The sequence below is a fragment of the Cynocephalus volans genome, chromosome 7 (assembly GCF_027409185.1).
Source record: "Cynocephalus volans isolate mCynVol1 chromosome 7, mCynVol1.pri, whole genome shotgun sequence".
In the NCBI taxonomy this organism is placed as follows: domain Eukaryota; kingdom Metazoa; phylum Chordata; class Mammalia; order Dermoptera; family Cynocephalidae; genus Cynocephalus; species Cynocephalus volans.
In genome coordinates, this window is record NC_084466.1 from 155,179,183 (window position 1) to 155,206,379 (window position 27,197).

The 27,197-nt window shown below is 40.4% G+C and overlaps 1 protein-coding gene across 1 annotated transcript in view; it reads right to left on the reverse strand.

The window, feature by feature from the left end:
* Positions 1-203: 203 nt before the first annotated feature.
* ADAM12 (ADAM metallopeptidase domain 12) overlaps positions 204-27,197 on the reverse strand; it is a 292,198-nt gene continuing 265,204 nt past the window's right edge. The window contains exons 21-23 of the mRNA XM_063101619.1: positions 26,193-26,366; positions 2,419-2,549; positions 204-264 (exon numbers count right to left, since the gene is read on the reverse strand). Of these exons, the coding sequence (XP_062957689.1) occupies positions 204-264; positions 2,419-2,549; positions 26,193-26,366 (366 nt within the window). The remainder of the gene's footprint in view (positions 265-2,418; positions 2,550-26,192; positions 26,367-27,197) is intronic.

Consider the following 27,197-nt stretch of genomic DNA (forward strand, 5'->3'; position numbering starts at 1 on the left):
TAATAATTTACAAGTACCTGAGCAAGTATACAGAGCACCATAGCACAGCACAGCACCGAACGGCAGTAGCTCAAAGTTCTTAAAATAATGGTGTTTTAAACATTAAAAAAAAATTCTAAGAGTTGGTACAAATAATAACTCCAACTGGAGTTGAAAGATAGTGCAAACTTCTGTCTTCACTGTGGAGAAACGGTGTCAGCTTCTCACTTAATAGAGGCGGTGTGGGTGGATCTGGGCACTTGGTGTGGACATTTAGGAGCAGGTCTGAATCAAGAGCAATCAAGAGAGGAGAAAAAACTGTGGTTAGAGGCCTGGAGAGCAATTTCTATAGATACAGAAGTCGGGTTGGATATGTTTTCTCCTACACTGTGATGGGTTTTGAGTCAGATCCCACTGCCTCCCATACCAGGAGCTGGAGCCCACTCTTGAATTTGGCAGGGGGTGCAGATCACTAAGCGGCCTTGCTCAGGGTTGAGGATTTCTAGAGTTTGATGACCGACTATCACCAGAGGAGCCCTCTCCAGAGCTACACCTCCCATCTAGTAATTGAGTCTGGAACATCATCGTCCAATGGAAAAAATGTGAGGCACGTACAAGTATGGAATTTTACATTTTCTAGTAGCCACATGAAAAAAGTAAAAATAGACAAAAGTAATTTTAGTAATAAATATCATTTAACCCAGTATATCTAGAGTATATTATGTCAACAATATCAATATAGATCTCTATCATCAATATAATATCAATATAAAAAATTGAGATAGTTGACATTTTAAAGTTTGTCTTCAAAATCCAGCGTGTGTTTGCACTTACACATATCTTGATTTTTACCAGCCACAACATGCCTAGTGGCTCCAGTACTGGACAGCACAGTTCTATAGAGTGGGGAGCAAAGCTGCACACAGGGGATCCCTCAAAAATGAATGCACAGGACAAGACCAAAATTGGCTGGTACTGGTGTCGGCAGAGGGAAGACAGGTCACTGCTTGAGGGCATTTAAAAAAGGGGTCTTCCCCTTATGTTCATTTAAAGTAGAATTTTTTTCTTCAAATAGAACAAAAAAAGTAACTTTAAGATCAACATACATCTAAAATGAAATTAATAGGATTCTATGCAATTTTTCTATATTTATGCAGTCGGGAATTAAACTGTTGTCCTGACTCTTTGACTGGCTTTATCTCTGAGATTTATTAGGCAGCTATTCCCTCCCCCCCGCCCCCCCCACAGGCCATTCTTCCCAAGAGCTGTAATGAAATCACTAAAGTGTGTCTTTCCCTCCAGAGATACTGAATTACTGAACCCTGGCCAGGGCATGGCCAACATAGTACCTCTGGTTCTTTTGAGCTCATAAAGCAAGCTTCCTGCTAAGGGGGGGCACGTGAGTCAGAAGAGGGCTTGGCTGTGGGTGTAACACATCTGTGTGCTGGTACATGTTTAACAACCTGCTGGGAGGAAGGAGAGCTGATATGCAGTGTTTGCTGATTGCCACGGTGTAAATACTCCCACCGTGGCTGATCTCAAGGTGCCACCATGATGATGCAGTTGCACCAGACAGAAATAACAGGTGCGTGCAACCTCCAGAGCACAGATAATTATAGCACAATGTGGTGAAAAAAATTAGAAGTAATGAGTTTTGAGCATTTATTACCTTTGTTTTTAATATAATTTATATCGCTGTTTATAAAACTTAATCTTTAACATTGGCTAGGTTTATCACCTAGCTTGCAAAATTCCTGGAAATTTAATAGCTCTCACCAACCAGCATGAGCCAGTGCCAGCACACCAGTGGATTAACCTCCCTGCATAAGTTGGGATCCAGGGCTATGCCTTGCTAGTCCTCCGTGGGAAAGTGTGAGAGATGACCACAGCAGGGGAAGATATTTAAAGGCGATTTCTTTTGTCAGTTGTACAGAGAAGCCCCCCGTTAGACCAGGTCTCCCACTCCGCTCCCCAGCAGCTACTTTAGCCTTGCTCCTCACATTCCCCTCGTTTCATCTGTGACCCTCCAACCAGACCTAATGTCTCGGGACCCCAGCGACTGGGCAGAGTCTGTTAAGATCTGGTGAGAGTTTGGAGGTGGTGTCCAGCCTTCGTATGATCACACCATGTGGTAGCTTTTCTTCTTTGTGTCTTTGGAAGATAAGGCTGGGCCCCTGTCAATGCACAGCTTTCCAAGGCATGCTAGCTCTGCTTCATCTTGGTTTGATCTCTTAGGTACACTGGGGCCCTTGCTAAGAGCTACCTGTAAGCTCACGGTGACTGCTCCCTGGTTACTTTTATATCTGCCTTTGCATTTATTTTACATTGTTCTCAGTTGTGGGGAGTGCAGAAGGCATGGCCTAGACCCCCACACCCATATCCTGGCTAGGGTTGCTTCAGCTGCCTCTCGTTTGAGAGGCACGGCTGCATTCCACCGACCTGATGGGTGCTGGGTGGAGCCCGGGCCCCTGCTGTCCCTGGGTCCTCGCCAAGGCGTTGGGGAGCCGAGTCATCCTGCTCAAAGGATCTGCAGGCAGAGGCTTCTGAGGAGGGTTTGGCTTCCTAGTTCCCTGCAATAAACATAAGATTACGCGTGATTACCCATCTCTGTGACCAGATGTTGACTCCAGGAGCCATCAGACTCCCCTGAAAAGCGGGATCTAGGGAATGGGAAGTTGCTGTGTGGCATGGATTTCACTTTCTGAATATAATCCTCTCTCCATGCAAGGTGGGGTGAGAGGGGGCTGACCTTTGTTAACCTTGCTAAAATTTTCTCTAACATTTAGAAGACATATCCATAGAATCATATAGTTACAAGCACTCGAATGTGGGTCTTCAGATCCTGTGCCGTTCACCACATGCCTTGCCAGTATAGTTGATGTTGGGGTTTCTCTGCCAATGCTACCCAAGGCATGTAAACCTCCCTGTGCCTTCAGGCTCCCTTTCAACTTATAAAGGCCTACAATGAGGAGTTGGTGAAATTCAAACATCACCTTCATTTCTTCACTTTTGCCAGAATCATGTAACAGGGCTCATTCAAGTGCAATGGATTAGATAATGAGGATGACCACTCTTTCTTTGTCCGTCCGTGTAGGGTCACTCTACCAAGGGCTGATCCAGACTGCTCGTCGAAATGCACTGTGGTTCTTCTGCCAAAGTACTTTCTCATACTCAGTTCACAGACTCAACACAGTGGTTTGAGGGACAAGTAAAGCTCCATGGGAAAGCTAAGTGGGGAGGGGGGACTGCATTCACCAGAGGTCAACGAGGGCGCTGGGCAGACAATGAACTTGGGGTTATTCTACTTTGGGGTTTAACCAAAGACCAATGCTTTAAGACATATGCAAGTCACTCGAGCTCTGCAAACCTCAATTTCTTCCTCTGGGAAATGGGGGGAAACAAGACCCATCTCACAGCATCTTTGTGAGGATTAAATAAAATACTGCGTGGGAAGTTCCCAGCACATAATTATTTATAATCAGCATTCCCTCACACCACAGATTTAAAAATGTTTAATGGAACTATGAGAAAAATAACAGTTTAACAGTAAAGCCACAAGCCACTTGTTTTCATGTGGCCCCTCCCTTATCTACCCATGAGAGAAAGGGTTCCTTGGCTCTGGGTTGGGAAGTCAGTGTCCACACAGCTCTCCTCTTGGGCCCAGGGGAGTGTAGATGCCAGGACACCTGCACCTGTCCCTGGAGCCTAGAAGCACTTGTAAATGCACAGGTCTATAGGGAACTGTGCTAGAACTTCAGGGGAGAAAGAATGTCCTAATAATGGTCCGAGTCATTGTAAAACTCAGTACTCCATATATCCAGGAACACTCGAACGTGATTTTAAAACACTTGAGCTGAATTTCTCTCAGCACTTATCACACTAAAATTACATTTCTTCAGCAGCTGGGGCTCAGTGGAAGGAATGCAACAATATAATCACTGTTTCATGTATTTTTGTAAAGAAGTTCGTAAATCACAGCTGTGTGGAAAATAAACCAAGTTGGAACAGTGGACCGATTGGGCTAGGAAAGAGCCACTGAACAAGGGACAGACTTAATAGTGACATTTCTATATTAGTTTTTGTTAAAGGAAACATTAACAGGCTATAGAATACAAAATAGAACAAATTCCTTAGCTAGAAAGAGAGACCATGCAATGTGTCAAAGAGCACGGGCTGTTTGTGTGTTCAACCAGGCTCTGCCTTACAGGCTCCCTAAGCACATGCAGTTTCCTCATTGGTTGGGGGAATAAGAACAGCCCCTTCCTCATGGGGCTGATTTGAGGGGTAAGTGAGATACTAAAGCTCTGAGGGCTGGGCATGTGGTAACCAGTGAGTGAGTGAGTGATGCTGCTTTCCTACAACACTACTGATGGAGCGAACTTACCGTCTAAGAGCACCATAACCCTACCAGCAAGCTTTGGGTAATAAACTCAGGGAACACGTCAGTCAAGCTCCATTTCCTATAAGGTAGCAGAAAACTATGAGCAAGATATTAGTGTGTAATGTGAAAATGAATGCACCTACTCATAAAACTGAAACTTTGTGATTAAATAATTCATTACTAAGTCATACTAGTTTTGCTTCTAAGTATGAATGAGTATCTAGTCTTCACAATAAAGATAATGTTTTAATTGCAATGCTGGAGAAAAAGTGAGGTATATGTTATGTTATAATATATTTGGATTTATCACAGAACTGTAGATTATTAGGCTGACAATCCATTCTGGCTTGCTTGGGACATTCCCAACTTATGCTTATGATCCTATTTAATTATTAATCATACTTAGATGTGTTTCCTGCTCCAGACAATAAGTTATATATCTGGTCACCATAGTGACAAAAGCTCAAAGAACTAAGGTGTTGACTGTAAGTTCTGACTTCAAATCGAGGGTCAACACAGGCACCCCTTTGCTTCCTCTGGCTGTGTCCAAGGCATGTTTTGGATGAAAAGCTGTTGCCTAGGCAAGAGGCTGGCTTCCCGCCAGGCCTAACTGGGTTGGTCCAAGAAGAGGTGCCCTCACTTATCAGGTATCAGGCGTGGAGCTGGGAATCCATGAAACATTTGGCGAGGAATACCAGCTGCACATGTGTTGGACCTTGCAGGAAGGGGTGAAATTTCCATGCCCCCTTTCAGGTGTTGCTTTTCATGCTGCCCTTTAAAAACACAAACCTGGGCTTCCCCAAAGAAGTCCAGCCTGGCCAGAAGAATCTGAAGGGAGCTGAGAAGTGACTCCAGGCCAGGTCGCTCACTCTCGATAAGTACTTTAGATCTGTTTTCATTTTAAACAAGGAAATGAGGAATTCAAACTCCACTGCTTTCTCTAAGCCCCTTCCAGATATTGGAGAAAAACCCAGGTATGCTATTAAATAGGTTGTCTCATGCTTCCATTTTCTGCTCATGTTATAGCAATAACCACATATTTCAAATTTTTCAGAGGTTTGAAAACATTTTAAAATACAAATATAACCCCTTTGCCTTGACCATCATCATAAAAAATTCCCAACTGTTACCAACTTCCACATGATAAACAAGAGTAAACATGTCCTGCTTATCCAGAGATCGCCACAGGAAGACTGGATGTCATCACAGGAAAATGCCAGAGATGCCTTGGAGATCCCTGACCAGCTCACACAAGGCTGAGGCAGCATAAACATGTTTTACTATACAACATACTCGGCCTATCTCTGGCTGAAAAAAATTGTAAGAATTATGGCTATAAAACAGAACATAAATGTTATCAACCAAAACAGTGCAGGCATTGTAGAACTAATCACAGTTGAGAGGTGGGTCTTCCATTTCCAGTAATATGGCAGAGTGTGTTATTGTGACCTACCCCAAAACCACTAAAATTGTTGGATAAAATATATATTTTAAATTTTTCTTAAGCGTTGAAGAGCTACAAGGTGGATTTTGGCCTGATGACATCTTACTAAGAAGAAGCCTGGAGAGGTTAAGTAGTACACTAAAGCTGAAGGCATCTGCCAAATTAGGGAAACCTGAGTTTGGCTCTGATACCCTTTTACGGTGAGGAATACAGAAATGTTATGACCTTTGGGTGGAATCTGAATGCCCAGGTTCAATGAGAGATCATCTCTTCCTGACTCCTCCCAAATAAAGCTGGGCTCTGCAAAGGAGACCTCAGGTTAAGAATACTCTAGAAGTAAATGCCATACTACTCCCTATCCCTAGCAGATAGCAAGGAGAGCTCCCTTGGTGCTGGGCAGACTAAGGTAGAAAAATAAATCCGAAACTACAAATCATCCACGAGGACTTGAAGCTGAAATCATATCACCCGGGTGATTCAATAAGCCCCAAGCTATTTAAGGTAATCCCAAACCGGCACTGCCCCCAGGGAACCTGGCAAAGGAAAACAAGCACTCTAGCAAGGACTGCACCTTTATTTTAGTCTTCAAAGAACTATCACAGATAATTTTCCAAAAAAGTGAACTCCCAGTAAAAAAGCATACAAAGAAGTAAGAAACCATGTGTAAGAAGCAATAAAAACTTAGCAATAACATACTCAAAGACTTCAGATTTTGTAATCATTAGAACAAATTTTTTTTTTTTTTTCAGGCTGGCTGGTACAGAGATGTGCACCCATGACCTTGGGGTTATAAGGCTGTGTTCTAACTAACTGAGCTGACCAGCCAGTGCCTAGAACAAATTTTCTTACTGTGTTTAGATATAAATGGTAAGCTAGCATATTTGTGTTATTTATTTATTACGAATATTCATGACATACAAAGCTGATTGTCCACCCTCCTGCCTGTGATGTGGGGGCATACCCTTTGTCCCCTCCCAATTATGCCCCAACGTCCCTCCCCCACCACCTCTCTCCTCAACTCCAATTTGTAGCCCTAGGAATGTTCCCTCCCTCTGCTGGATCACGGCACTACTGTGGTCTTTCTTTCTTTCCTTCTTTCTCTCTTAGCTCCCACATATGAGTGAGCACATGAGGTATTTATCCCTCTGTGTTTTGCTTGTTTCACTCAACATAAGTTTCTCCAGGTTCATCCATGTTGTTGCAAATGGGACTATTTCATTCTTTTTTATGGCAGAGTAGTATTCTATAGTGTATGTATACCACAGGAATTAGAACCAAAGAGAACTTCTAGAAGCAAAGTAAAACACTGATGAGTATAAATGCAAATTGCATGGAGGTAAGTATATTTTGATACCATTTGTGTAAGTTTAAAAACATTATTCATGGATATGTATTTATATAAAAATATTCTAAAGGTTCTATAAAAAAGAAAAATCAACACCAAAACAGTGATTGTATCTGGAAGTGGGGCAGAGGCAGCCATAGTGACATTATCTGTAATGTTTTCTTTTTCCTTTTTTTTAAAAAGGAGAGTGTATACATTTTATATATCTGGAATTTAGATGGGTACATACACTGTGTACAGAAAGGCATGGAACAATGGTTATTTCTGTGTATAGATGTGAGTGAATTTTGGATTTTTATTTTTCTATATTTTGAATATTTTAAAAACTAACAACAAAAAGTTTCAGTCTTTGGACCAAAGAGGAAAACAAACAACAACAACAAAAATGTAGATTTTCAAAATATAAAATACACTACAAGGTAGAACCAATGTGCACAGGTAAAGCAGTGTATAGAGGGAAATTCCTAGACTCAAATGCTTACATTAATAAAGTGTGAATAAAAGTGAAATAAGGATCTAATATAAGAAATTAGGGAAACCTATGGGAAAAAAAGGGAAATAGTAGAGATAAAAGCATAAAATAAATTAGAAAAGTAGAATTAACTGTTATTTATCAAATATTCATTATGCACACACTTTCTCATAATAGAAACTTTCATTTAACTATCACGGAGTCTAATAAGGCAGTTACTATTGTCGTGTAGAGGGGACATTAACATTTTTAAGGTTGTCTAATGGTAGTGAAAGGAAGATTGTACATAAAATCTCAAGCTGGTTCTCTGAGGGTAGGGTGGGGATGAGGAACCAGATAAACCTAACAAAAAAAAAAATACAGGCTAACAAAATATAGGCTAATATAGGACAAATAAGTAGTGCACACAAATACAATAAATGGTGTGCAGGATTACTAGGTGTCATCTAAAAAATAAAGTTTGATTCCAACTTCATTTTATACACTAAAATAGCAAACAGATCGGATACCTAAATGTAAAGAAGAAATCATAAAAGTATAAAAAATGGAAAAATATGACCTTTGGGTTGTCAGGCCTTTCTAAACATGACAATAAAAATTGGCGAAGATAAAAATGCAGTTCATGAAAGAGAAAAATGATCTTAAACCTGTGAAAAAATGTTCCATCTCATTTATAGGAAAAAATACATAGATACCATTTTTTTTTTCTTTTTTTACCTATCATAGTGGCAAAGATCAGAAAAATCTGAGCACACTGTGTGGGTGAGGAGTTGGAAATAGAAACTGGGACAACACTTTTAGAGGCAGTTCCACCAAATCTATGGAACTTCTAAATATATATGGCCTTTGCACAGCAATTGTGGTTTCAGCAGTTTATCCCACAGACATCTCGGGCAAGAATATACCTGTGTGAAGTAGCCAGTGATTGGAAATGACCCATATGGTCATCAGTAAGGGACACGCTAAGTAAATGGTGATATGGCTCCACAATGAAATGCTGTGCAGCCAGTACTATGCAGAGTGAGGCAGATGTGCATGTAATTGACATGGAATAACCAAAGGGAAACAAGCATGTAACATGCTGCCATTTAATTCAAAATAAGGCTAAAAGATCAAACGAGTGATATCAAGTCGACAGCTGCTGAAGCGGGTGATGGTAGGGTTTCACTGTACTCTTCAATTTCGAGTGTTTGAAAATTTCCATAATTTCTCTCTGCAGAGAAAGGTAGAACTGAGACTATTCATTGTATCCCGACAGGTGTTTTACAAAAGCATAGTAACAGTGATCGCTTCTGGGGAGGAAGCCTGGTGACAGAGGTGGGCGAGAGACTCTGTTCTTTGTGCAACCCTCTATGCTGTTGAGACTTTTAATTACAGGCATACATTACCTATTAAATGTAAAGGGTAAAATATCAGGCATCCGTTTTTCACATACAACTTGCATGTGGATAGTAACAAATGGTTGGAAAACAAACACCCCCTTGAACACTGTAATCACTTCAATGACTTCCCTCGGAAATGTTTCTCTCCAGAGAGGGATGGTGCCTCCACATGACAGATGCCTTTAAAGACAATGGGTTTGTCACGTGAATAATTAGTATATGATATGAAAGCAAAGAAAATCCAGTTAAAGTTTCTGGAAGTACTGGGTAGGTGGCAGGGAGAGGTTAGCAGGAGTTCAAAACCTTGGTAGCTGCATTTTAGATTTACAGGAGGAATGGACTCCTTCCCTTTCATTAATTCATGACTCTCTGAGTGTGATGGCCCCATAGAGAATGACTGATACTGTGACAACTTATTTTTTTTTTTTACTATTTAAAATCCACATCAATTCAGCATATTTCTTACACATTCACTGTGTTCAAGGGGCTGCACTGAGGTGTGCCTGAGACAGAAAATAGCTCAGTCTGTGCCTTCAGAGGTGGGGCCGAACAGATACACAGGCAACCCCAGGCTAAAGCAGCAGGTGAGCAACGGGGACTTGGGGAACTGCAGAACGGCTCAGAGGAGAGGTGGTCTTGGAGAAAGGTCTTGGGTGAAAGGGTAAGATCTGAAAAGCACAGTGAGCACAGGAAGGACACTTTCCAGCTCCTTTTCTCAGTTATCAGCCTGTGGTTTGCCTGTATTAATGAAGGCTTTCATAAAGATCAGCTTTCTCATATTTCATCTTACTTCCTTAGGAGAACATACTGACAAATGGATTTCCTTTTCTCATTACAAACTGGCATTTCTGATGAGCAAGGGCCTACATCATCAGATTTCCAGACTCTACAAGCAGTGGTTTACGTATCAGACACCCACACAGGTCAGAAGGGGACAGGCCCTCATTCAGTCAAAGCTGAATACATTCCATTGAACAAAGTTTGGGCTCAGCCTCAGAGCAAACTGGTCATCACTTGATCTAAAGTCACGGTTTAAATTAATCTGTGTTGCTTACATTTATACCCTGACAAAGCACTTATGAATGTGTAGCTGTTGTTTACCAATATTGGCACCAGTTAATCATTAACCGTTCATCTCCTTTTTTATAGGTTAAGGAAGGGACTGGAATACGAACCTCCTTGTGATAGCCACCACCCCTCACCCTAACCTAGGGCTCCTTAAGCAAAATTTGATTGTCTTGCAGACTTTTCTTATAAGAGAGCGTATCTGACTGGCCCATCTTGTTTTACAAAGTACTGTATATTGTATACAACACAGATAAGGTGTTGAGGAGAAATGTTGTGTCTGTCAGAAACAGGGAACTGCACATCTCTACCTGTACAGAAAATGCATGGAGCCAACTTCATTTAAGGTGCTGCAGACATCCAAAGTGCAACTCCAGCTACTGTTATGATTCTGAATGACAGCTTATTCCAATTAAGACTAGAGTGACTGGAGCATGACAGTGCTCTTTTGTTACAAAACAGAGGTTCTGCATGATGCCAGAAGGTTCCCCCCTCTTCCTCATTACCTTATATCTCTGAAGCAAAATTGGGGGAAAGATGAATTAAAGATTGCTGAAGCAGTCAGGTGGTCTAAAATATGATAACCCTGCCTGTTTTCTTTGTGGTTTCTTCTTCCTTTCCATCTAACCAGCCATCCATATGTGCATCTGTTTTAAGTCTGAAGCAAAGAACGTGAGTTTGAACTGGTGCTCTCACATTTCTGGGTGCCTTACCAGACAAGTCATTTACCCTCACTGTACCGTGTTTCCTCCTCTGTACAATGGGGCTAAGGATACTATCTGCCTCTTAGGTTCACTGAGAGGGTCGGAAATGCTTGTGAGTGCTGAACCCTGTGGTCCAGCCACATACTTAGTGCTGTATAAATATTTGCTATTTTATAACAATTCAAAACACCACTAACGCTCCTTGTACCAAAAAAAAAAAAAATTAACACACCCCAACATACACACACATTCACACACACCATTGATTATAAGAATAAAAACAGAAATTAATCCTGTCACTTCTGTTTTGCTGAAATTTCTGCAGTGCAGACAAGTAGTGCCAGAAATAGGATGGGTAAATATTCTCATGGGCCTCTCTGCTTTTTCAGGAAAAGACTTTGGTTCAGCAAAAATCAATCTTTCCAAGAGATGGGTTCAGTTGCTCTTTTTTGTTTCCTATAATTCTACCGAAGAAGCTAATCTGACTGGAGAAACAACTTTAGAAATTCACTATTACAATTCTCACTGATAATATTTTACTGAGGGTTTTTTTCAAGATGGCGGCGGCTGCGGCGGCTGGCGCGGAGTAGCTGAGGTGGAAAAGGTGGCCACTGGGCCTCAGGCAGCCGGGAAACTTGTGGACCTTCCTCGCGCCATCTCTTAAGGGAGGACTGCTGCTGCTGGCCGGTCGTGGGGGCTCAACACCACTTTGCCCCCGGCAGGAGAGGCTGCCTCATTTACAGGCAACAGCTTTGAAGTGTGGAGCAGGAAAAGAACTGATTCTTAGCTGCAAAAGCGAGTCTCGAAACAGGGAACACGGCGCCAGGGCTGCTGTGGATGCAGCCAGGATCCCGGAGACTGGGGCCGCACTGAAGGCGGCCAGCTGCCCTATTCAGGATTCGAGGTTTCAGGCTGGCATTAAAGAAGATTCCTGGGAGCGCCCGAGCCGCGCCGCGACTGAACAGCCCGAGGCGACAGCGCCGAGAACACGGAAGGCGACAAACCAGAGACAGAGCGAGCGCCCGACCTGGCACAGCACTGTGAGTGATCCCTGGCACAGCTCTGTTCGGGGGGTGGATGCCCACGCGGCTCCCGCCTGCACCACCAGGCCACTCAACCCCCGGTGCTGCCTCCATTTTCCCAGGTACGGGCAGCTCCGCCCTGCTCGGCCATCACTGAGCCCATTTGCTTGGCCTGGCGCGGGGCTTTCCGGACCCTGCGGGCCGGCCTCCTCTCCCACTCCCTCCGCGGTTCTCTGGCGGGACTGGGGGTGTGGGGCGTCCCGACCAGTGTTGGGAGGGCAAGGGAGTACGGGCGGGCCGATTGTCACTCCACCACACCCTGGACTCCGGCCCGGTAAACTTCCTGTTACTGGGAGGCAGATACCATCTCTGCGACCACCAGTTTGGAAAAAAGCCTAACGAATTTCTGGTTGGGAATAGTGTGGTAGGAGAGTTCCCAGGTCCGCTTGAACCTGCCAGAGAGCAGGCTGCAGGCGGGCACTAGACTCGGTTTATACCGGGGGGATACAAAGGTGAACAAGACCCGAGAAAGATCTACACAGTGCTACAAAGGCACCCAGAGAGACCGGTCGTCTGTGCCTAGCAGAAACCTGGTAGACTTCCTGGGCGAGGCAGTGCTGAGCAGGGTCTTGAAGGCCCAGCTGATAGACGAGGGGTGCAGAAGACACACCCCAGCCCAGCACAGAGGAGGGAAACGTGCGGCCAGGGAGGCGGAGACTCGACAGAAACCACACACCCGGTGGGGTCGCCACTGCACGATCTAACAGCCTGGGCCAGAGCACATGGAACGGGGAGAAGTCCTGTACAGGAAGTGAAAGCTCAACACAGATCACACACCCTGTGGTACGTGATCCACCAGTCCAGCAGAGTCCAAGCTGACCAGAAAGGTGGATCCCCGGAGAAGCCCAAGACCCGAGGCAACCACACACACAAGACACTAGAGGCCAACTGAGCAGGCACGGTGGGAGCCATACCAAATTGGCAACCACAGCAACATCCTAGTTAAGTCATTAGTCTCAAACCGGTGGACTGTGAAACCCCCTGCCACAATGAATAAACACCAAAAAAAAGACACCAGAAATACAAAAAATCAAGAAAGTACACCACCAAAAGTTAATAAATCTCATACTCCAGATCCTATAGAACAAGAAGCCCTTGAAATAACTGACAAGGAATTTCAAGTGATAATTCTAAGGAAACTGAATGAGATACAAGAAAACTCAGCTAGACATCATGATGAAATGAGGAAAAGTATACAGGATCTGAAAGAGGAAATATACAAGGAAATCAATGTCCTGAAAAAAAATGTAGCAGAACTTGCTGAACTGAAGAAGTTATTCAGCGAAATAAAAAACACAACGGAGAGTTTAACCAGCAGGCTTGTCGAAGTTGAAGAGAGAACCTCTGAACTTGAAGATGGGCTGTTTGAAATAACACAAGCAGACAAAAAGAAAGAAAAAAGAATCAAGGACATGGAAGAAAATCTGAGAGAGATATCAGACAATCTCAAGCGCTCAAATATCCGAGTCATGGGTATTCCAGAAGGGGAGGAAAATGGAGATTCCATTGAAAACATATTCAACAAAATAGTGGCAGAAAACTTCCCAGGTATAGGAAAAATCACAGATCTTCAGATCCAGGAAGCTCAACGACCTCCAAACGTATTCAACCCAAAAAGGCCTTCTCCAAGACATGTCATAGTCAAATTGGCAAAACTCAGAGACAAAGAGAGAATCTTAAAAGCTGCAAGAGAGAAGCGTCAAATCACCTATAAGGGAGCCCCAATCAGGTTAACATCAGACTTTTCATCACAAACCCTAAAAGCTAGAAAGGAATGGGATGATATTTTCAAAATACTAAAAGACAAAGATTGCCAGCCAAGAATACTCTACCCTGCAAGGCTATCCTTCCGAAATGAGGGGCAAATAGTATATTTCTCAGACAAACAAAAACTGCGGGAGTTCACTACCACACGACCACCCTTACAAGAAATCCTCAAGGGAGTACTGGGTTTGGTTCCTGAAAAATAACTACCACTGCCATAAAAACCTAAGAAAAATCTAAACCCGCTAGTACAATAAAAATGGCATTCATGAAGAGAAAACAAGCTAACAAAAACACTATCTACAACCTAAGGAACCAACAAACAAAGAAACCAAACAGTAAATCAGAAAGCAAGGAACAAAAGACACCTAAGACAACCAAACAACCAATAAAATGCTAGGAATAAATCAACACCTTTCAATAACAACTCTTAATGTTAAAGGCTTAAATTCCCCAATTAAAAGACACAGACTGGCTGACTGGATCAAAAAGCAGGACCCAACTATATGCTGCCTACAAGAGACCCACCTCACCCATAAAGATTCACACAGACTAAGAGTGAAAGGATGGAAAAAGATTTACCATGCAAACAGAAAAGAAAAACGAGCTGGAGTGGCTATTCTTATATCTGACAAAATAGACTTTAAACTAAAAACCATAAAAAGAGACAATGAGGGACACTACTTAATGATAAAAGGACTGATCCATCAAGAAGACATAACAATCATAAATATGTACGCACCCAATGTTGGAGCAGCCAGATTTATAAAACAAACTCTATTAGACCTAAAGAAGGAAATAGACACTAATACCATAATAGCAGGGGACCTGAACACTCCACTGTCAATATTAGACAGATCATCTAGGCAAAGAATCAGTAGAGAAACACAAGATCTAAACAAGACTCTAGACCAATTGGAATTGGCAGATATCTACAGAACATTCCACCCAACAACCTCAGAATATTCATTCTTCTCATCAGCACATGGATCATTCTCCAGGATAGATCACATATTAGGTCACAAATCAAGTCTCAATAAATTCAAAAAAATTGGAATTATCCCATGTATCTTCTCAGACCACAATGGATTAAAACTAGAAATTAATAACAAACAAAACTCTGGAAACTATACGAACACATGGAAATTAAACAGCATTCTACTTAATGACATATGGGTCCAAGAAGAAATCAAGCAGGAAATCAAAAAGTTTATTGAAACTAATGAAAACAATGATACATCATACCAAAACCTATGGGATACTGCAAAAGCAGTATTGAGGGGAAAATTTATTGCATTAAATGCTCACTTCAGAAGAATAGAAAGATGGCAAGTGAACAACCTATCACTTCACCTTAAAGAACTAGAAAAACAAGAACAATCCAAACCTAAAGTTAGCAGACGGAAAGAAATCATTAAGATCAGAGCAGAACTGAATGAAATTGAAAACCAAAAAACAATTCAAAAGATCAACGAATCAAAAAGTTGGTTTTTTGAAAAGATAAATAAAATAGACAAACCATTAGCATGGCTAACAAAAAAAAGAAGAGAGAAGACTCAAATAACAAAAATTAGAAATGAAAAAGGCGATATTACAACTGATTCATCTGAAATACAAGGAATCATTCGAGACTACTATAAACAACTATACGCCAACAAATTTGAAAATCTGGAGGAAATGGATAAATTTCTGGACACCCACAAGCTCCCAAAACTGAACCATGAAGACGTAGAAAATTTGAACAGACCAATAACAATAAAGGAGATTGTAGCTGTTATCAGAAGGCTCCCAACAAAGAAAAGCCCAGGACCAGATGGATTCACAGCAGAATTTTACCAAACATTCAAAGAGGAATTGACACCGATTCTTTACAAACTATTCCAAAAGATTGAAACGGACGCAAATCTCCCAAACTCATTCTATGAAGCAAACATCATCCTGATACCAAAACCAGGTAAAGATATAACCAAAAAAGAAAACTACAGGCCGATATCCTTGATGAATATAGATGCAAAAATCCTCACTAAATTACTAGCAAACAGAATACAGCAACACATATGAAAAATTATTCATCACGATCAAGTGGGATTCATCCCAGGGATGCAAGGTTGGTTCAACATACGCAAATCAATAAATGTGATACACCATATTAATAAACTCAAACACAAGGACCATATGATCATCTCTATAGATGCTGAAAAAGCATTTGATAAAGTTCAGCACTCATTCATGACAAAGACCCTGTGTAAGTTAGGTATAGAGGGAAAGTATCTCAACATAATTAAAGCCATATATGCCAAACCCACTGCCAATATCATCCTGAATGGGGAAAAGCTGAAAGCTTTTCCTTTAAGAACAGGCACTAGACAAGGATGCCCACTCTCACCACTCCTATTCAACACAGTGTTGGAAGTACTAGCCAGAGCAATCAGAGAAGAGAAGGAAATAAAGGGCATCCAGATTGGAAAAGATGAAGTCAAACTGTCCCTGTTTGCAGATGACATGATCCTATATATCGAACAGCTTAAAACCTCTACAAAAAAACTGTTGGAATTGATAAATGATTTCAGCACAGTAGCAGGATACAAAATCAACACACAAAAATCAGTAGCATTTCTTTTCTCCAATAGTGAACATGCAGAAGGAGAAATCAAGAAAGCCTGCCCATTTACAATAGCCACCAAAAAAATAAAATACTTAGGAATTGAGTTAACCAAGGATGTGAAAAATCTCTATAATGAGAACTACAAACCACTGCTGAGAGAAATTAGAGAGGATACAAGAAGATGGAAAGATATTCCATGCTCTTGGATTGGAAGAATCAACATAGTGAAAATGTCCATACTACCCAAAGTGATATACAAATTCAACGCAATCCCCATCAAAATTCCAAAGACATTTTTCTCAGAAATGGAAAAAACTATTCAGACATTTATATGGAACAATAAAAGACCACGAATAGCCAAAGCAATGCTCAGCAAAAAAAATAAAGCGGGAGGAATAACACTACCTGACTTTAAGCTATACTACAAAGCTATAATAACCAAAACAGTATGGTACTGGCATAAAAACAGACACACTGACCAATGGAATAGAATAGAGAATCCAGAAATCAATCCACACACTTACTGTCAGCTGATCTTTGACAAAGGCACCAAGCCTATTCAGTGGCGAAGGGACTGCCTCTTCAGCAAATGGTGCTGGGACAACTGGATATCCATATGCAGGAGAATGAAACTAGATCCATACCTCTCGCCGTATACTAAAATCAACTCAAAATGGATTAAGGATTTAAATATACACCCTGAAACAATAAAACTTCTTAAAGAAAACATAGGAGAAACACTTCAGGAAATAGGACTGGGCACAGACTTCATGAATACGACCCCAAAAGCACGGGCAACCAAAGGAAAAATAAACAAATGGGATTATATCAAACTAAAAAGCTTCTGCACAGCAAAAGAAACAATTAAAAGAGTTAAAAGACAACCAACAGAGTGGGAGAAAATATTTGCAAAATATATATCTGACAAAAGATTAATATCCAGAATATATAAGGAACTCAAACAACTGTACAGGAAGAAAACAAGCAACCCAATTAAAAAATGGGCAAAAGAGCTAAGTAGGCATTTCTCTAAGGAAGATATACAAATGGCCAACAGACATATGAAAAAATGCTCAACATCACTCAGCATCCGGGAAATACAAATCAAAACCACATTGAGATACCATCTAACCCCAGTTAGGATGGCTAAAATCCAAAAGACTATGAACGATAAATGCTGGCGAGGCTGCGGAGAAAAAGGAACTCTCATACATTGTTGGTGGGACTGCAAAATGGTGCAGCCTCTATGGAAAATGGTATGGAGGTTCCTTAAACAATTGCAAATAGATCTACCATACGACCCAGCCATCCCACTGTTGGGAATATACCCAGAGGAATGGAAATCATCAAGTCGAAGGTATACCTGTTCCCCAATGTTCATCGCAGCACTCTTTACAATAGCCAAGAGCTGGAACCAGCCCAAATGCCCATCATCAGATGAGTGGATACGGAAAATGTGGTACATCTACACAATGGAATACTACTCAGGTATAAAAACGAATGAAATACTGCCATTTGCAACAACATGGATGGACCTTGAGAGAATTATATTAAGTGAAACAAGTCAGGCACAGAAAGAGAAATACCACATGTTCTCACTTATTGGAGGGAGCTAAAAATTAATATATAAATTCACACACACACACACACACACACACACACAAACCGGGGGGGGGGGAGAAGATATAACAACCACAATTATTTGAACTTGATACAACAAGCAAACAGAAAGGACATTGTTGGGGGGGAGGGGGGCGGGAGAAGGGAGGGAGGTTTTGGTGATGGGGAGCAATAATCAGCTACAATGTATATCGACAAAATAAAATTAAAAAAAAAAAAAAATTTTACTGAGGAAAACCACTTCCTAACATCTTCCAGGAAACTAAGGTCTTAAAAACAACTTCAAAGTGAGTATGAGAAAATATCAGCAGATGTGGTTCAAATGCTATTTAATGGGGAAAATGTTTTTTAAAAAACCCAAATAGATAAAACACCTGTATGAGGTTTTTACTTGTTAAAAGAATGGCCAATCTATGAATTGAAGGTGCCAGATTCCCTTTAGGATCATGGCACGTTTGAGTTTGACAGCAGAAAATTAGGTTTTGATCTGCTACTCCTTGACTTGGCCTTAATGAGAAATAATTTTCCATGAGTTCAGAAATCTTGTTCTCAGATGTGACATTGGACGTGTTTTTGTTTAAATTTTATCTTTTTTTACTTCCCACTTATGAGTGAGGACATGTGGTATTTCTCTTTCTCTGCCTGACTTATTTCACTTAACATGATTTTCTCTAAGTTCATCCACGTTGCTGCAAATGACAGAAATTCATTCCTTTCTATGGTAGAGTAGTATTCCATGGGGTGTGTGTGTGTGTATACACACACACACACACATACATACATATACACACACACCACATTTTCCTTATCCAGTCATCTGTTGATGGACATGTAGGTTGATCACAGAGCTGTGATAAGCATGGGAGTGCAGGTGTCCCTCCGACACAAAGATTTTCATTCCTTCAGGTATATACCCAGGAGTGGGATTGCTGGATCGGATGGCAGTTCTATCTGTAGTTGTTTGAGGAGCGTTCCCCTTTCTCCACATCCTCCCCAGTATTTTCTATTCTGCCTTTTTGATAGTGGCCAGTCTAACAGGTGAGATGATATCTCAGTGTGGTTTTGATTTGCATCTTCCTGATGCTTAGTGATGTTCAGCATTTTTTTCACGTGTATATTGGCCATTTGTACATCTTCCTTTGAGAAATGCGTATTTAGTTCCTTTGCCCACCTTTTAATTGGGCTACCGGGTTTTTTTTTTTTTTTTTTTTTTTTACTGTTGTTTGGTTCCTTGTATATTCTGGATGTTAATCCCTTGTTGGATACATAGTTTGTAAATATTTTCTCCCATTCTGTAGGTTGTCTTTTCACTCTGTTAACTGTTTCCTTTGCTGCACACAAGCTTTTTAGTTTGATATAATCCAATTTGTTTATTTTTTCTTTTGAAATTAAAAGAAAAATTGTTGGGACTTGATTTGTGACCTAACATGTGGTCTATCCTGAAGAATGTTCCATGTGCTGATTAGAAGAATGTGTATTCTGTAGTTGTGGATGAAATGTTCTGTAGATATCTTCGAGTTCCAATTAGTCTAAAGTGTGGTTTAAATCCTTTGTTTCTCTGTTGATTTGTTGGCTAGATGATCTGTCCAGTGCTGAGAGAGGGGTGTTCAGGTCCCCTACTATTATCATGTTGGGGTCTGTCTCTTTCTTTAGGCTTGATAGTGTTTACTTTATATATCTAGGTGCTCTGGTGTTGAGTGCATATATATTGATGATTGTTATGTCTTCTTGCTGGAAGACATATCATTATATAGTGGCCTTCTTTGCCTCTTTTTATGGTTTTTGATTTAAAGTCTATTTTATCTGATAATGAGAATAGCTACTCCTGTTTGCTTTTTGTTTCAATTTGCATGGTATATCTTTTTCAATCCCTTCAGTATTAGTCTTTGTGTGTCTTTATAGGTGAGATGAATCTCTTGAAGATAGCACATAGTTGGGTGTAGCTTTTTAATCCATTCAGTGTGTCTTTAGAGCAGGGAATTTAATCCATTTATATTTAGGATTGTTATTGAAAGATACTGTCTTACTCCTGGTATTTTATAGATTTTCATTTGGATGTTTTACATATCTTTTGTTCCTTTCTTTCCCTTTTATTTTTTATTGAGTTTTTGAGGTGGTAAGATTAAGTTCCTTTCTCTTTCTCATTTGCATTTTTGTTCTACCAGTGGGCTTTGTTTTTTCTTATGTATTTGTGGCAGTGATTATCATCTTTCAGATTCCAGATGTAGGACTCCCTTGAGGATTTCTTGCAGGGCTTGTCATGTGTGGTGACCTTCTGCAGTTTTTATTTGTCTGGGAAATACCCTATTTTTTCCTCATTGCTGAAGGATAGCCTTGTTGGGTATAGTATTCTTGGCTGGCAGTTTTTTTTCTTTTAGTATTTTGAATATATCGTCCCATTTTTTTCTGGCATGAAAAATTTCTCTTGAGAAATCTGCTGTTAATCTGATGGGGACTTCCTTATAAGTGACTTGATGCTTTTCTCTTGCTGCTTTTAGGATTCTTTGTATTTGAGCTTTGCCAGTTTGCCTATAATGTGTCTCAGAGAGGATCTTTTTTGGATTGAATCTGTTTAGGGATCTTTTAGCCTCCTGGATCTGAAGGTCCATGTCACTCCGTACACCTGGGAAGTTTTCTATTATTTTGTTGAATAGGTTTTCAATGCCTTTTCTCCTTTCCTTCTGGAACTCCCCTAATTCAGATGTTTGTGCGCTTAAAGTTGTCTGCTAGCTCTCTTAAATTTTCTCCATTTAAAAAAAATTCATTTCTCCTTTTTTGTTTTGTGCACCTGAGTTATTTTCAAAAGACTATCTTTGAGATCAGAAATTCTTTCTTCTGCTTGCTCTCAGTTGTGTTTTTTATTTCATTGAAGGAATCCTTCAGTTCCAGGTGTTCTGCTGCATTCCTTTGTAAGGTATTAATCTATTTGTAAATTTCCTCCTTCATATCCTGGATATTTTTTCTCATTTCATTATGTTGTTCAACTGAATCTTACATCTCATTGAATTTCCTTAAGATTGTTGCTCAGAATTCCTTTTCAGTCATTTGAAGGGTTTCCTGCTCTATGGGGTCTGGTACTTGAGAGTTACTGTATTCCTTTGGTGGTGTCATATTTTCTTGGTTTTTCATATTTCTGGTATCTCTAGGCTGATGTCTGATCATGTGGTAGAACAGTTGCATCTTCTATTACTCTGGTGTGGCTTTGAGGAGAGAGGCTTCTTTTTCTGGTCTCTGCTGGTGACTCTCTGTGTGTGTGGGCCACCTGCCCAGTGGCTGTGGTGGACCACTTGTGCCAAAATGGTGTTTTCAGTATGTCCCTGCCTTCTTCTGGGCAGTGAGGGCTGCCTAGGACCCTGGGCATGCTCCTGCCTTCTGGTGATGTTTAAACTTTAGATAATGAATTAATCCAGTTCTGCTCAGGACACATACTTGGTATGTATGCTCTTGTGTTTTCTTGACACATTTTTATTTTATGACGGTACTTCAAAAAGTTCATGGAAAAATTTGTATTATCTCTCAATTCTATTTTTCCACAAACTTTTGAAGTTCCCACAAATTAAAAAGAATTATCACACAGTAAAATTGACATTTTTGGTTGCAAAGTTCAATGCTTTTTAATGCTTCTGTAATCAGAGAAAAACCACATAAAATATCTTAAAAGGTCTACAAAAAGTCTCCCAAAGCCTCTCAGATTCACCCATAGCCTCTCCTGTAACTTCCTCCATTTTTCTTTCCTCTTTCTGTCCCAGAACCTGAGATGAACTCTTTACTCAGCAGCAGGTGTAAAAAAACTCCCCTGGTACTTCCAAAGTGGCTTGCAATATGCAAGTGTGTGCTGACTTGGCTTATCTCCCCATTTTAAGTGCATGCTCCTGGTGGATTGCAAATCTAATATACATGCCAGGGCGAGGGCAATGCCAAGCACAGAGAAAATCTATCAGTGCTTCTGCCTCTGCACACGATGTAGGTGATCAGACACCCCTTTAACCTCTTTTTCTTTTTCCCCCCATCATTTTACTACCGTTTTCTCTACCTCATACTTTGCCTTTCATGCTCAGGTTGTGACTGGGGAGAGCTTGGCAGCATCCAGCTAACAGGTAGGTGAATAAACTGAACTGTTTATCTCCAAAATAGCTGAGTGGATGAAAAGAAATTAAAGCTTGTTTCCTTAATCAAGGCTGAGGAGTTAGGATAAGAAGCTTGAATTCCAAGGGGCATTTTACTGTGAAGGAAATGGTACATTGGCAAGGTACAGTTGTGACTAAGAGAATGACTTGATTCAACTGTCTTTGATTTCTAAAAAAAAATCAAACAACATTTTATAGAAGATGAAATGTTTTCTGTAAAGAACTAGTTTACCCTTTAGATGTGAGGTTGACCAACATAATGTTTATGATAGTGTTTTCTTTTCTTCTGGAATGTTTTGAAGGCAAATTTGGACAGATGAAATGGGGTTAGCCATGTAGCCGTGTGTTTGTCATGTTGCGCAGGCCAGGGCATGGAGAACTCTAAAGCACAAAATGTCAGGGGATTCAAAGTATGCTGCCAAACAAGAGCCACCTCCAATATCCCCTGCACCTGCATGGAATTAATTCCAGTTCCCTATGTGTGATGGGAGAAAAATCATGCACTTAATCTATATCATATGTCTCGGAAAAGATCCAGACAGACACCATCCTGGAGTGAGAAATGGAGATTTTTCAGTGACTAATGTTTAAAGGGTAACATTTCCTTAGTTTCATAAAACAGAATGAAGGCCTTTTGGGGGCCTGCTTTAAAGAAAAGACACTAGCAAGTAGAAATATCTTTTTTTCCAATCCCATGGTCTGTTAGAGACAGTCTCAGTTTGACATGGCACACAGGCAAGTTACTTAAAGAGAAATAAAAAGCCTCAGTATAAGGGAATTTGTAGGGAAGGCGCTTATGGGCTCTGTGTATACATGAAATGTGGGTAAAGAATATTGACTATTGTTGAGTATGGGGTTATGACACCAAGGTCAAGGGTTTGGATCCCCATACTGGCCAGCTGGCCCCCCAAAGGAATGACTATTGAGTATGGGTGCATTTTCTGGGGGTTCACAGCATTCATCAGATTCTCATGTCCATAGCCCCCCAAAAGTTTAGGGAGTGCACAATTCCTTCCACCACTGTTAATCCAAGACAAGATACAAAAACAAACGTAAAAGAATTTAAACAGAAAAATTATACATGGATCTCAACTAATATTGAAGTGTGAGAGGTCTTTGCAAGCATAAAAAAATGGGAGAATTCACAAAATAAAAGATTAATAAGTTTAATATTCAAAAGTAGAATTCTTCCTATGCCAGAAAAAATCTCAAAATTACAATAAATTGCACAATTGATTTTAAAAAAGCAACTATTTTAAATCAGGAAGAAAAATTCATCCTCTCAAATAGAAAGACATAGGCAAAGGACAGGAAGAGACAATTCACAGAACAGTTAAAAGCAGTGGTATGCTGGAGCTGGCTGGTACCAGCTCGTGACGGCCAGTCCCCTACTCCCTGGTCAGTGATGTCACATCAATAGCTTGAAATTGGCCATTATGGGAGTTTTAACAGCAGCAAAATCAACTATAAATCAGGGCTCTTTTCTTTTTCTTTTAAGAGCCAGTTTATCAGCACACCACTGGCTAATAGATATAAAAGGGTAGTTCAAGTGTACTAGTAATCAAAGAAATACAAAAAGAAATGAGGTCTGGATGAGATGGAATAAGCACATTTCACCCTATTCCCCTTTCTAATTATAACAAAAACATCTAGACAAAATTCATAATAAAGCAACTGACGAAGATTCCGAAAGTTGGAGAAACAGTCGACTGGCTGGGACCTCAGGACTCGAGGAACTCCCCAGTGGTGAGTTCTTGTGTGTGTGTTTCCTTTTACATATATTGGCCTGGGATCTGGAGAGGCCCACAACCTGGAAATAACTAATGGCATCAGGCAAAAAGTCCCAAGAAAAGCCTGCTATTTGTAGCCAAAAGCCTGGGAAAAGGGTGGTCCAGAAAGACAATGAATTTTTTTTTTCTTTTTGTCCTTTTTTGTGACTGCGCTCAGCCAGTGAGCAAACCGGCCATCCCTATATAGGATCCGAACCCGCGGCGGAAGCGCTGCTGCGCTCCCAGCGCCGCACTCTCCCAAGTGAGCCACAGGGTTGGTCCAAGACAATGAATTTTTGACCATACCTGACCTTACTCCAGCTCAACACCGGGAAAAAGACAAACTCTCCCCGCTTCCTCACTGGGTATCATGGCCTGGAAATTGACAGATCCCCGCTTTCCATCACTTTCTGCAATAACAGACCATGTCCCTTTCCTGGAACAGAAACTGTGGGCAGAGCCTCTAGTGGATTTCTCATTACCATGGAGTCCAGAAAGAAGTAAAACAACATTTCTCAAGTGCCAAAGAAGAAAACAGTCAACTCAGAATTCTACATCCAGCAAAAAATATCATTTAGGAATAAAGGTGAAATAAAGACATCATCAGATGAAGAAAAACTAAGAGAATTTGTCACCTGTAGACTTGCTTTAAAAGAATAGCTAAAGTTTTCAGAAGGGACATAATAAATTTGGAACATCAGGAGTAAAGAAAATTGAAAAGGTAAATATAGTAGAGTCTTAAGTTTTAAAAATTGTGTTCTCAATGTACATAATATTTAAGACATCTGTGTTACAAAGGGAGGAGGATAAAGGACACTAACAGGTGGTAAAGTTTCCACATTTTATCTGAAATGATAAAATATTGATACTAGTAGACTGTGATAAATTACATGGAGACATTGTAATCTTTAGAGTAGTGGCTTTCAATTGGGTAATTTTGCCCCTCAGGGAACATTTGGCAATGTTTAGCGACATGATTACATCTGTTACTGCATCTAGTTGCTGCAGGCCAGGGATATTGGCAAATGTCTGACGGGAAAGTCTCACCAGCCCAAAATGTCAAAATGCTGAGGTTGAGAAACCTATTAAAGTACAGTGACTGGCAGAATGGACGAGAAATTATATGACCCGATTATATGCTGTCTGTAAGAAACTATTTTCAAATATAATACCATAGGTAGGTTAAAAGTAAAAGGATAAAAAAAATACCTTACAAACACTAATCAAAGAAAAACTGGAATAGATATATTAATATCAGATAAAGTAGACTTCAGAACAAAGATTACCAGAGCTAAAGAGGGGCATCACATAATGATAAAAGGGCCAATTCGCCAACAAGACAACAATCCTAATTGTGTGTATCACAAACAACGGAGCTTCAACGTACATGAAGCAAAAACTAATGAGCCGAAAGGAGACACAATTATAGTTGCAAACTTCAATACCCCCTCTCAGTAACTGATAGAACTACTAGACAGAAAAAAAATTGCGATGCTTTTATTTATTAAATTGGCAAAGCTTTGAAATGTTATAGTGCTAGCAAAGTCATGGTGAGAAAGATGATGTTGAAACATAAAATTTCCCCCAAAATATTTAATTTATATAATATTAGGCTTAAAATGGCCATACCATTTTTCAATATTTTAGGAAACTCTCCTAAGGGAAAAACTATAATAGCAAAAACGTAGAGTCATGCACACACGCCCTCTAATTGGCTAGTACTTAAAAAATTATTCACTTTTCAAGTATAGTGCTATTGTTAAGATAGTAGTTTTAAGAATGTTTTAATGCCATGGTAAATAAGAATGATTTTAAGGCAAAAAAGTAGTATATAAAGCTGGATACATAGAAAATATAACAATGATAGTAGTGAAAAATTACCAGGGGTGACCTTTTTTGTTATTTACTTCTTTCCCCCTGTCCCCCCAAGTTTCCTGTTGTGAAATGTCACATTCGTGGTCATAATGAACAGAAACTGTTACTTCCAAAAACAGCATAAATGTGGGATGATATATACAAAGTATCCCAAACAAACAATGCTAAGTCTAGTACAGAGAAACTCAATAGGAGATAAAATTCTCATAATTTAAAAAATATATAATGGTAAAGTATAACCATTGTTATTCTTACGGTGACCATCTGTCTTGGATTGCCCATCTTTATTAACAAGAGGGCCCCTTGCCACTCTCAAAATTGTCATGGTTTAGATGATAAGTTGCATGAGCACTCTAGTATTCTGAATATTTTTTAGAAAATTACTAACAGTAAATTGAGATGTATTTCATCCCTCCTATATGCCAGATACCATACTAACTGCTTTATGTAGATTATCTCATTTAAGCGAGTAGCTGAATTATCTACATTTTATAGCAGCACCGAGAAGTTCAACAACTTGTCCAAATTCACACAGCAGATGTGAGCTCCATCCCATCAAGTGAGCACTGAAGACATACCTGGGCCTGCCTAAGCACAGGGTTGGCCGGCAGGGGCCTGGCGGGGACACTGGGTGCACGCGGAGGCTGGTGGAGGGGCGGGAGCACTCGCTGAGGGGGCTGGGAGACATCGAGGGCTTTGAGGGGTCTGCTGATGTCAACGTTCAGACACTGTGGCACTCTCCTGGGATTGTCCTGCACGGTCAAAGCAAAAAGCCATGCCGTAATGAGTTTAAAATGTCAATTATTACTTAAGAAAAACCTGGCACTAACTTGTCTACTATAGCTGAAGATGGGGTCGGGTAAAGGAAAGAAATCAAGGATGTACATTAAAAGGAATCTATTATTTAAACTTCAAAATTATAACAGAATTTATTGAGGTCTAATTAACTGCACATATTTAAAGTGTACAATTTGGTAATTTCTGACCTCCGTTTACATCTGTAAAACCATCACAACAAGCAAGACAATGAACATATCCATCACCCCATGGAGATTCCTTCCACCCCCTACCACAGATCCACTTCTGTCTCTGTAAATTGGTTTGGATTCTTTAGAGTTGTGTATAAACGGGATCACAGAGAACTCTACTCTTTCTCTTTGGCTTCTCTCAGAATAATTATTTTGAGATTCATCCATGATGTCAGCGGTTCATTCCTTCGGATTGCTGTCATTCCATTGTGTAAATAGACCACAAGTTGTTTATTTTCTTACCTGTTGATGGACATTTGGATCATTTCCAGTTGGGGCTCTTAAAAATAAAGCTGTGCTTTTGGCTCTGACAAATGAAGCTGTTCTTGCTTACAGTCCCCCGTCTGGGGGTGGAAGGAGGGAAAGCCTGCCTGGAATAGTAGCCGCCGCCTCCACTTTTTGGATCAAAGGACGTAGAACAGTTTATTGCCTACTGAACATGTGACATTTTTTTTCAATCATTTCTTGACACCCATCTTATTCACTGTTATAATTTGGACTGTTTCACTGAATGAGTTTAATATTCAAGAATTCTTGTGGCTACATCAAAAAAAC